Source organism: Otolemur garnettii, unplaced genomic scaffold, assembly GCF_000181295.1.
Source record: "Otolemur garnettii isolate 467f Iridium unplaced genomic scaffold, OtoGar3 scaffold00087, whole genome shotgun sequence".
In the NCBI taxonomy this organism is placed as follows: domain Eukaryota; kingdom Metazoa; phylum Chordata; class Mammalia; order Primates; family Galagidae; genus Otolemur; species Otolemur garnettii.
The window spans coordinates 762,654-774,666 of record NW_003852482.1 but is presented as its reverse complement, the minus strand read 5'-3'; the positions used below and the strand labels follow the sequence as shown (position 1 = coordinate 774,666).

General features: G+C 55.3%; 1 protein-coding gene across 1 annotated transcript; it reads right to left on the bottom strand.

Annotated features, from left to right (window-relative positions):
- Window positions 1–9,667: 9,667 nt before the first annotated feature.
- NRARP (NOTCH regulated ankyrin repeat protein) lies at window positions 9,668–10,180 on the bottom strand. The gene has a single exon (XM_003794799.3). The coding sequence runs from the start codon at window positions 10,178–10,180 to the stop codon at window positions 9,836–9,838; it is 345 nt and encodes a 114-aa protein (XP_003794847.1). The 3' UTR covers window positions 9,668–9,835.
- Between the last annotated feature and the right edge of the window lie 1,833 nt (window positions 10,181–12,013).

Genomic DNA, 12,013 nt, shown 5'->3' with positions numbered 1-12,013 from the left:
GGGCTGGGGATTCGAACCCGCCACCTTAGGTGTACGTGGCTGGCGCCTTAGCCGGTTGAGCTATAGGCGCCGAGCCGAGACAGAGTCTTACTTTATCGCCCTCAGTAGAGTGCCATGGCGTCACACAGCTCACAGCAATCTCCAAGTCCTGGGCTTAGGCAATTCTCTTGCCTCAGCCTCCCGAGTAGCTAGGACCACAGGTGCCTGCCAGAATGCCCAGTTATTTTTCTGTTGCAGTTTGGCTGGGGCTGGGTTTGAACCTGCCACCCTCGGTATATGGGGCTGGCAACCTCCCTACTGAGCCACAGGTGCCACCAGGTAGTGGAAATTCTTTATATAGTCTGGATACAAACCCCTCCTTTTTTTTGAGACAGTCTCATTCTGTTGCCCTGGATAGAGTGATGCGACATATCTCACAGAAACCTCAGTCTTCTAGGCTCTAGTGGTCCTTCATCGACCTCCCAAGTAGCTGGGACTACAGGCACCTGCCACAACACCTGGCTAGTTTTTCTACTTTTAGTAGAGATGGGATATCTCTGTTGCTCAGGCTGCTCTCAAACTCCTGAGCTCAAGCAATCCTCTGTAGGAGATAAGCACCCCTTGCTCAGACATGGCAGTTCGCTTCAATGTGCTTCCCCAGGAGATTGATCCCTTCAAATCAATCATCCCATCTGCAGTTCCTTTTCCCTGCGTCTCCGATCAGAGGCTCCAAAGAACACACCATCAATCCTCCTGCCTCAGCCTCCCAGAGTGCTAGGATTACAGGCATGAGCCTTTGTGCCCAGCCCAGTAATGGTAAATTTTGAGACAGAGTCTCAATCTGTTGCCCTGGGTAGAGTGCTGTGGCATCATATTTCATAGCAACCTTACACTCCTGGGCTCAAGTGATCCTCCTGCCTCAGCCTCTCTAGTAGCTGGGACTATAGGCACCCACCATATGCTTATCTAATTTTTTTCTATTTTTTTGTAGAGATGGGATCTCTCTCTTGCTCAGATTGGTCTTGAACTCCTGAGCTCAAGTAATCCACCATCCTTGGTCTCCCAGAGTGCTGGGATTACCAGCACAGGCCACTGTACGTGGCAAGAAAATGTTCTATAATTTGATCATGGTTTTGGTTACATGGGTATAAACATCTTATTACATTCTTTCCTGCTGCTAAATTTGACTGGCTAAAAGAAAAAAATTATCATATTCTAGATGGCAGTATTTTATTGTATGTAAATTAAACCACAGTAAGGTTGATTTTTAGGAATATGAACATAAATGTAATGATTTCCTTTTAGTCTTGGTTAAAACAGAAAGAAACAACCCATAAAGAGAAATAAATGATGGAAAGACTTGAGAAAGTACTTCATTGACAACATGACCTTCAGAATTCACAGTGCTAGATTACTTTCCTCACAGAGACCTTATGGTGCCCTTGGGAGAACCAGGAACAAGGATCCCTGGGGGCAGAGGATGAGTGGATCTATGGACACTTCTGCTCTTGCCACCTGACAAGGAGCCACATGTTGAACTGTACTTTATTTTAAAATGTCCCTTTAAAATTATTTTATTTAGTTATATCCATCAAGGAGCCACATGTTCCCTGTGCTGTCAGGTCGGAAATTTTAGTTTAACTTCCTGATGGTTGCTTAAGCTTATGGGACAGTTATTGCCCATCCAATCTATAAAATAATGTTTGACTCAACTATGTGCACTTTTGTCTGTCAGAAAATGCCAGAACTCTGTGTATCCTTTTCTCCCTGGGGGCCAGGGAGCAACTCAAGGGCTGCTTCCCTCCACGATTAGCAGTACTCCCCCTTGCCTTCATGTTCAGCCCATTGATGAAAAGTCTTAATTTGAAAGTTCTTCAGTGTAAATATCCAAACCCAGAGAGGTGAGTATATTCTCAGCAGAAGAGAGCAAGCCAGGGCACAGAACACAGACAGTGCTTTGTGTGGTTTGGGAATTCTGGCAGTAATCTACATGTCAGGGGGCACAACCTGCTGCCCCCCTGTGCTCCCGCAGATCTACAGCCCTTCTTCCTTGATGGCTTCATTTTAAGCTGGGGACATAACTCAGAATACAGACTGTGTCTCAGCCTTCCTTGCTGCAAGTTTTGTCATATGACTACGTTCTAGCCAAGAGCATATATGTGGCAAAAAACAACTTCTAGGAAGTGTACTTGAAGGAGAGGGTCCAAGTCTCCTTTCTTTTTTTCTTTGAGACAGAGTCTCACTATGTCGCCCTCGGTAGAGTGTTGTTGCATCACAGCTCACAGCAACCTCAAACTCTTGGGCTTGGCCAGGTGTTGTGACTCACAGCTGCACTCCTAGCACTCTGGGAGGCTGAAGTGGGTGGATTGCCCTGAGCTCAGAGGTTCAAGACCAACCTGAGGCAGAGTGAGACCCCTGTTTCTAAAAAAAACAAAAAAACAAAAAAACCTCTTTGGCTTAAGCAATTCTCTTGCCTCAGCCTCCCAAGTAGCTGGGACCTACAGGCGCCTGCCACAATGTCCAGCTATTTTTGTTGTTGTTGTTATTGTTTGGCAGGCCTGGACTGGATTTGAATGTGTCAGCTCCAGTGTATGTGGCTAGCACCCTAGCCGCTGAGCTACAGGTGCTGAACCTAAGACTCCTTTCTTTCTACTGGCTGGAATATAGACTTAATGGCTGGATCTGGGCTTCCATATTGAGCCGTGTGAATGAAAGGCCCACCCATGAAGTCCGAGGAGCCTGGACTCTAATGTCACATACTTGCCCAGGACCACCCTACCTCAATTTTTCTGGGGGTGAGAAATACAATTTTGTCTTGTTAATGCTACTGATGTGTTGAAGAGATTTTGTCATATCTCTTTGGAAAGTTTATGGGATGTTTTGGACTTGGTTCCTCTGGGGGTTCTTGTCCACAGATGGCACTGGGCACTGAGAGGAGGCTCACAATCTGAGGGAGACACATACTGAATGTAAACCAGGTCTCTAGGTTCCATCTCTGAGCAGACAAGAGTTTGAACAAAGAGAGTTCTCTTCTTGCACATGCCTGGTGCAGCCATTTCCATAGGAATGGAGCAGGTGGGTAGATTTGGGAAGTCTGCAATTCCAGTGCCAGCCTCCAGTGGACCACTGGTGTCTTTCCACCCCAGCCCTCTCTGCAGGTGTTCCATGCTCCATGCAGTGACTGACTAGCACCATGTGACCCCTTCCAGTGGTTGGAAGGGAGGTTGTATGTGTCCTGCTCATCTGAAGTGTGAGGTATGGGAGCCATGTTCGTAGAACTATGACTGGCACTCTGTCTTGCTGACTATTTTGAGGCTCCAGGGCCCTGGAATGGCCTCCCCTTCCCATCCAATCAAGTGGAGAACAGCGAACCATTGCCAACTGCTTGCTGAGGATTGTGAAGGGGTCACATCTTCAGGCTCTGGTCTGGGTGTCCTGGGGACTGCAGAAGCCAGGAGCAGCTAATACACACACCTGCTCCTTGCTCTGGCCACTCTCCCTACTAGGCAGCACGAGTGTGGTTGTCACTGGGACAGCTTGTGCTGCTGGGTCTCTCCACCAGCCATCCCACCGAGCCCCACAGTGCAGCCCACTGGCCCACTCCCACGCACAAATGGGCAGGGTTCCAACTTCAGCGACACTGCTGGGATTCCCTCCTGGGATTCCCTCTTGGGTCAACCTCCTCAGACCTGGGCAGATTCTGAACTGCGCCCCACCTCCTGATTCCTCCCTCTGGGCACCATCTTTTCCCCTAATCACTAGCCCAGAGGGCTACACCTCACTTTTTCTTCTTCTTCTTCTTTTTTTTTTTTTGAGACAGAGTTTCACTTTCTCGCCCTCGGTAGAGTGCCGTGGCAGCGTCATACTGCTCACAGCAGACACCTCACTTCTTTACCACGCGCTTCCCTCACAGTAAAGCCAGCTCTGGTTGCCGCAGCCACACCTGCCCACTCAGAGCTGGCCTCCCTGGTCCCTGCGGCCTCTGGTCTCTGCCAGGCCACTCCGGTCTGAATTTACTTTCTTTCCCCTCCTTCGTCCCGTGGGGCCTCCAGGCCTGGCTCAGGCGCCTCTCGGACCCGCCCCTGTCCCCCTCTCTAGGTCGTGAAGACCCCTCCATACTACATGGAGCACCGTCAAAAGCCTCCCAGGGGAAGAAGACGGGTTCGGGGTGGCCAGAGCTCCGCTAGAGTGGCGCTTAACGCCGGCGGCGAAGAGTCTGATCCATGGGTGTCCCCAGCAGAGCCGAGTGGGTGTGGCTCCGCGCGCTTAACGCCGGGAAAAGTGCGCCGGGCCCGAGGGCGCAGTGCGGCCTGCGGCCACCGGGAGGCAGCACAGCTGCGCCCCGGGCTCCGCTTGGCTCTCCCCTCTCCCAGTGTAGATGCGGGGTCCCCGCTGTGAAGTCGCCGCCCCAGGGGTCCGAGGCCCGCTCTTGGGTTTGAGGGAGGATTCCCGGTCAGGGGCGGAAGGACGAGGTCGCCAGAGTCTGGGCAGGGTTGGAGTTTCAGGGCCGGGAGGCTGGGCCCCAGAGAGCTAGGCTCGCGTCCCTTCCTCCCCTACCCCGGCCTGGACCCAGTGTGGCGAAAGCCAGGGCAGGGGCGGCGGGGAGCCCACAGCCCGCAGCTCCCCGGTCCCCTCGGGCTCCTGAGCCCTTCCTCGCTTCTCGCCTGGCCCCGCCCCTTCCCGGTATCGTTGGGGCCCGGGGTTCTCAGACTGGAGGGTGAGGCTCCCACCAGTGGTCTGCAGCGCGTCCATCCACGGAGGCCGGGGGCAGGCGGGATTGTCTAGCGTCCTTTTCCACTCCCACTTCCAGTCCACTTGTCAGGGGCGCGCTGGAGTCCCACGCGATGTGGTGTTTGGGCGACGGGGCGGGGTCCTCCAGAAAGAGGGGCAGGTCCTAGGCCACGACCCCAGAACAAGACGACAGCTGGTCTCTGCCCCTCACTACGCGCCCGGGAGTGGGTGAGCGGCGCCCAGAGCCCAGGTAGGGGCAGCCTCGGCCCTAGCGGCCCCGGGCGCTTTCCGGGTGCACAGACCCGCCCCGCTCTGCGCCGGTCGGGCGCGGTCAGGCGGGCCCCAAAGGTCTCGGCTGGTTTTGAATGCAAAGATCCGGCTTTGTGGGCACCTGTCTCCCACCCCTGGTGTGCTCAGCTCCTTCTCTCCCTTCTCTACCCTCCCCCCTCCACCCTCATTAGCATAGCAGCTGCTCGCCGAGCCCCACAGCGCCGAGGAAAAGGGCAGAGGCCTCGGGAATGAATGGGGCCGCGGTTTTGCTGGGGGATGAGGGGGAAGAAGAAAGACCGACAGACAGCCGGACGGTCGGAAAGACAGCCAAGGAGAAGAAAGCGCCGGCTGGGTGGGGAGTGCGGGGGGAACGGGTGGGGTCGGTGGAGTGTGCAGGAGGTGGGGCGAGGGCGGCCTCCGCGCACCCAGGAGGGGCTGCGCTGGTGGCCCTGAAGGAGCAGTTGCAGAGGTTCCCAGGCTTCTGACAGTCCCCTCCTGTGGCTTGCGCCCTCACATTCAGGCCTCCGGAGTCGTTCCCGGCTGTCCCACGACCTCTTTTCCTGTCCTTCAAGCCCAGGTGGATGCCCACCTCCTCCTGGCAGCCTCGCCGGGCTTCAGGAGACAGCTGGCCTTCCTCGTGTTCTGAGGGTGGTCTGTGCATCCGCTTTTGGTCCTTCCCTGTGTTGAGCTACAGGCCCTGGGGGACAGACCCCAAGCCAGTAGCTGCTTCCTTCTCTTCCTTCTTTGCACATTATCTCCCTGACTTCCAAATCCTGCCCTCTCCACTCTGGCCGGCTGTGTCCTGTCTCCCTCACCTGCTGGCTTTGCTCTTTCTAGCTGATCATCATCCTACATTTCCTGGTCTCTCTGTGGCATGTCTGTTCCAACAGTAAATGCTTCCTGCGTCCAGCTGAGGTCAGATCAGAGAGACAGACAGTTGGACAGGAGCCCAGCACCCTCCTGGCAAGGAAGTGGGGCAGGCCCTGACCTTGCCTGGTCTGTCTCCTTTCTCTCAGGGTTTCCCAGTGGCCCAGTCCCCCACCTGAAGCCCCTTCCACCAATGGGTCTCTTTCCTGCTTTCTGGCTGGGACCCTGCAGTGCACTCCTGCAGGTGTGGGAAGGAGGGCACAGAGCACAGGCTGGGTCACCTATGCCCTTTTTCTTACCCTGGCCAGAAAGGAGCCTTCCTGAGGAGGGGTGGTGGGGACTCCCAGCAACCCTACTGGCCAATATATGCCAATATTTGCTAACTGTCCAACACAGTGAGCAATTCGTTGAACACAGGACCTCCTCCACAGGAGGAGGAGACCAGAGAGCAAGGCCTTCCTCCTCTTTGCCCCCAGGACCTAGCTACCCCTCTTCCCTTGTGCAGGGGCATCCATTCTCAGCCCACATTTGCTCAGCTAACATCCTGCTCCACAGAGTTGCTTGGTCTAGCAATGTGCTGCTCAGAATGCTTCCCCAAAGATGTCCTCAGTCTGTCCTTGTCTCCGGGAGTCCTAGGCCCTCCCAGCTGGGATTTCCTTTGCAACTCCCACCCACAAGGTGGTGGGTTTCAGAGTGTGTGTCTGCTTGCTTCCCAGGGCTCTTATCCTATTGAAGGGAGGCTGTATGTCCTTGGCCACACCCCAGTCCTTCCCCGGACAGGCTTGCTAAAGTACACAGCACCTAAAGAGAAAGAAATGCTTCTACCACCTTTCCTTAGCTTTCAGGGAGGCCACCTGGCAAGCCTCCTTTTTGTTCACACTGGAGAAAAAACTGTCTGACCAGAGAGCAGAACAAGATCTTTCTCTATAAATGTGTCCCTCAGAAGAGAGAATTTAAGGGAGCCACAGATTGTATCCTGGGTGGCAGCCACATGCTTGGAAAGCTGACAGTGCCAGCCCAGGCCTCTTTCTACAGTGGGAGAACATCAGGGTACTGCAGGGGCCACAGGTGACTGGAACCTCATCCACCCACAGGCTAATGCCAAAAAGAGATACTACTTTTGGTTTCCTGACAGTGCTGGGGTGGGAAATGGAGGCATGGTGCAGCATACCCTGGGTGGTCTGACTTAATTCTTCAGATGCCCTAATCATGTCCAAGTTCCTGTGGCCACTCTCCTTCACATGGCTGGGCCTCCTGGAGCGGACCCAAGGAAGGACCTCCCAAGGCTTCAGGAGGCTGGGCACGGTCTTCCCAGCCTTATATGCCAATTCTGTGGGACAGGAAATGCTTGTTTAACTGAAAGAGGATGTGCCTGGAAAATGGTCAAGGGTAGAGGAGGGAGGAGATACAAAACAGGAACATGAAAGGCAGGGGGCTGGGCAGGGGTCTTCCATCAAGGAAGAGACAGAGCTTAGACACGGATGCCCTGGGCACCCCTCAGAGGGTCTGGAAGCCTTATGAAAAGTCTTTACCTTGTAACTCAGTTTGCCCTGCTCCACGTTCTCTTCTTTGCAGGCTGCTGTTGCTGGTGGCAGGATAGGGCCCAAACAGACACCTGGCTCATGTGGGAATGCTCAAGTCTAGCTCAGAACCTGAGCTGGCCTCCAAAGCTGGAACAAACCAGCCTCCAGGGGCCTTATTCTCAGAAATGAGCAATTGTTTCCCCCCAATTTTAAAGATACCCCTTCTGTGCAGCAGGTGGTGCTCCATCAGCATAAACCTACAGCAGCATGGGGGACATGGAGAGGGGTCTGTTCCTCCGGAGGACTTCAGTGTCTCAGGCTGGGTGGGCGGTGGGAAAAGCTTCAAGCAGGACTTTCCATCAAGAGATTTCAGCTGCTTTGCCAGATAATGGAGAAAACAGGCTATGACACCAGCTCTGGGTGCTCTCGTGGTGGCAGGTATCCCAAGTGGCTGGAATCCTCCCAAGTCCTCTGCAAGCCAAATTGGATTGGGCAGTTGCACAGAGGTGGGAGCCAGTTGACTGGGCTCTGTCTCCCGGTGAACACAAGCCGTTGTATAGACATCACCCATGGCCAGCCTGCGGCAGCCCCACCCCTCAGAGGTGTCTACTACTCATGCTAAGATTAAGAATTACCAACAAATATTTTTAATATAAAAAGATCAATGAAAAATTTATTTGTAAATTTTTCATGCTGGGCTACAAGTCTATATCGTACACTCAGGAATGTGCTGCACAGACTTTATCCAGTTAGAAGTGATCATACCGTGACCCACACATAGCTTTGATATAAGCCTAGAAAGTCTTAACATTAATTAACATAATTAAAAAGGTATTTGCATCTAGGAAAAAATATACAGAACTCCTTGTGGAGCAATCTGTGCCTCAGTTTCAATGTCTGCTTGTCTCACTGACATTATCAATATATTCTTCTCACACAGTCTTACACAAAGCCACAGATGACAGCGAGTGTGACCAAACACGCACAAAGGGCCTCCACCCACCTGTGTCCTCAAGTGCTCCCCATTTTTGCACGAAGGGTCAGCAGCACTTCTACAAGGGGAAACCTCATTTAAATTTGAATAATTCAGCCTCCCTTTTATTTCTCAGGATCAAAACAAGCAGGGGTGTGGGGTTGCATAGAAAATTGGAACCACAGAAACCAGGAAGGGTGCCTTTCAGAAAGGACAGAAAAAGTGCCGCAGGAGAACGTCCCCCAGCCCCCGCAGCCCTTCCCCCACAGCAAGATTTTCAGATTCGAATCCAGTCCTCAAAGCTCCGGGAGTCTGAATAGGGTCAAACGGTCCTTCAGTTCACTCACCAATTAGCACAAGAGATTCACAGTCTTATAGGAATTTTATAAAAATATAAATATGGGTACACTCTGTTGCCTTCACAACGCTGGATACAAAGCCCTTTAAAATGGGGTTTATAAACAAGACTCAAAAAATATACCTAAAACTTGGCTTAAAATATGTTAATATTTTATATTCTGTCATAAATGTTATGACATTTAATCGTGGCAATCCATTTACTTAAAAAAAAGTGTGCAACCGACTGTTAACTATGATAGAACGCTCTAGAAAAGGTGACGTCCCCTCATCCCCGCCCCACAAGCGCCAGCGGGCTTCCAGGCTCCCGCGGAAACTTTGTAAAACCAGCCGGTTGGGGGACGGTGGCCTCTCCCAGGAGTGGAGGGGTGGGAGGCCCTGGGGCTTCCCGAACTCCCGTGAAATGGGAGAAAGAGGGCAGAGTTCTGGGGAGGAACGGGAGCTGGGTGGGTGGGGGAGGACTGCACGGGAAACCCCTCAGGCTGGGCGGTGTTTTCAGTGCAACCAAGAAATGGTAGACTCAAGTTTTCAGCGTTAAGACTAGAAAAAAAAATATGCATCTTTCCCCCATAACCACATTGACCACGCACAATATTTTCCGAACAAAAAACGACAGGCGCACAAACTTCACCCACAAATACACACACAGATAAATAGTTTAGAACACCAAGAGAACTGGAGCGTCTCCTCGCTGTAGCCGGCGTCTGCTCTCCCCCGGCGGGCAGGTTCCGGGTTCGCCGTCCCCCACGCCGCCCGCTTTTCACCTTCGGGAGAAAACATTATAGAGTAGAGGATCCGGTATCTCGGGATTCTGCACTTGCTAGTGGCGAGACTCAAATTTCAAACGGGCTGGAGCCTGCGCCCCGCCCCCACCCCCGGAGCAGCGGGCTGGCGGGGGCCGTGGGAAGGCGCTCGGTGGTGGCCGGGACCGCCGCTGGGAGGCGCTCAGCTGGCGGAGGTACCGGACCCCGGGCCGCGGCGCGAGCGCAGTACTCATGGCCGCGGGCGGGCGCCGAGGGCCCGGCGCAGGGCTCCTGGATGGGCCGGCGACGCTGGCGCACACCGAGGTAGTTGGCGGGAAGATACAGCAGAGACGACACGGCCGCGGGGCCAGAGACCAGGGTCCTGTCAGGCATCACCGGCCGCTGGCTGCGTACTTGGCCTTGGTGATGAGATAGAGCACGATGTCTTGGTGGCCGCCGAACGCGGCGATGTGCAGTGCACTCCAGCCGTCGCGGTTGGCCAGGCGGATGTCTGCACCGAACTTCACCAGCAGCTTCACGAGCTCCAGGTTGCCGTCGATGACCGACTGGTGCAGTGCAGTCTGGCCCTCGGGCCCGAACGAATTCACATTGAATTCGCAGTTGGTCATATTTTGCAACAGCGACTGCAGCTCCTGCGTGTTGCCCTTGCGCACAGCCTCCTGGAAGATGCGCTGCGTCTGGGGCGCCGAGCAGGTGGACAGCTCCGCCTGGCTCATGCTGCCGCCGGGCGCCAGCCGCGGGCTGGGCCGGGGCTCAGCGCGGGCGGCGGCTGCGGCGACGGCCCCCGGCTTTCTCGGGGCGCGCCTCGGCACATGGAGGGCGCGGCGCCCCCAGGCCCCGCACGCCGCCCCTGGGCGCTCCGGGTGCTCGGGGCCGGGGGCCGCCGCCGAGGGGCCCCCGCAGCATCCAGCCGCGCCCAGGTGGGCGACGGGGACGGCCTCTGCGCCCGTGGGGACCGGGCTCAGCCGGGAACTGCGGTACCGCGCGATCCCGGTCCCTTGCTGGGTTCTGCCGCAGTTCCCAGATCTACCCCGGCACGCCGTTGCACTCTCAGCCAGCCCGGCCCGCGGCGCCTTTTAGCGTCCTTATATTTGCATAACAATAGAGCTTTCATGACGCGCTCGCCAGAGGCTGGGCAGATTGGGTCACACGCACGTGGGGGCGGGAAATAGGCGGTGCCTAGGTGGGGCGTGCTCCGATGGCTGAGCGCTTCGCTGCAAGGGGCGCTGTTAGTTGGCAGCGCCAGGGCAGGGAAGGCCAGTTGGCCACTGGGGCTCCTAGTTCCGCCGCCGCCGCTGCTGTCCGCGCACACCCGGGCCCTCTGCGTCTCTTCGCCATCGTACCGTACAGGTCCCCTCCGGCCAGCGGGGGAATTCCAAGCTTCTTGCGCATCCAGACCCAGGCCTGGACCCTGGCCCCAAGCGCGTCCACCAGGTGGACCCGAGGGCAGTCTCTCCTGGGCGGGGGGTTGAGGGCATCTCAGACACAATGGCTAGGGCAGAGACCGGGCCAGCCTGGGTCCTGTGGGCTCACTGTCCACTCATGTTCCAACTCCACTAACAGCTCAGGCATGTGGCCGTCAGCCACGCAGGTCCTTCCCACGCGAGGGCGGCTTCTCTGGCAGCTTTTCTTGGCTTTGTTTGCTCCACACCTTCCTGCCCCCCCCTCCCAAGCCTGCCTGGAGGTCCTACTCTCCTCTCCAGATGAAGCCCAGGGCTGGGGGCTTCACGGTGGGTGGGTCAGTTGGTCATGGACCACAGGGCCTACCCCTCAATATCCCCCCTCCCCCCAGCATGGATGGGCACATTCCCCAGCCAAATGACCATGCTCTAGTTAAGGCAACAAGGACTTCCCTGCAACCAGAACTTCCCTGCAAGGGATTCCGAAATGACTCATTTCCAAACTGTAAAACCCATTTTTTATTGACCTTCTAAAAGTGACCACAAGGCACCAGCACTGGGAGGCAGGGCCACACTTCCTCCTTAGGATTTTACAGTTTGCAGCTCTGCTGCTATGGTCGCTGGAAATTAAGGAGGAATTATTCTCAGACCCAACAGAACAGGAGGCTAGACAAGCTGGGACTTGAATTCCTTCTGAAGCCAGAATTCCTTCTGAAGACAGACCAGAATTAGCAGGCAGCTCCAGCCTCAGGGGAAGACCACCCTGCCAGGTCTTGCCTGAGGACAGGCAGTAGGGCTCCTGCGGGTGTCTGCCCCATACCCTGAATCTGGCTACCACAGTGGGTGTACCCCACCCTGCTCTGTGCTGTGGGAGGGGTCACAGCCAAACTGGCAGGAAAAACTGGGCAAGCCCACTCTGGGACTGGCTCTGGCTGGTTTGAGCAGGGCCACACTCCCCTCAGTCCTCCTGAAGGCCTGGGAACTTGAGTTCCCTGAGTGGGCAACTTGGAGCTTGCTTTGGGTTTCCTGAGGCCTGGTTAGTTCTGCTCAGGCCTGCTCCTCTGGGCCTCATGGGTTCTCCCAGGAGCTCTTGAGGCATGGTGTTGAGGGTTCACTCCCCGTGCAGGTACAGAATGTTGATGCTCAGGT

Excerpts from the sequence above, each read along its gene's own strand:
- NRARP (XM_003794799.3), bottom strand. The coding sequence starts at position 10,180 with ATGAGCCAGGCGGAGCTGTCCACCTGCTCGGCGCCCCAGACGCAGCGC.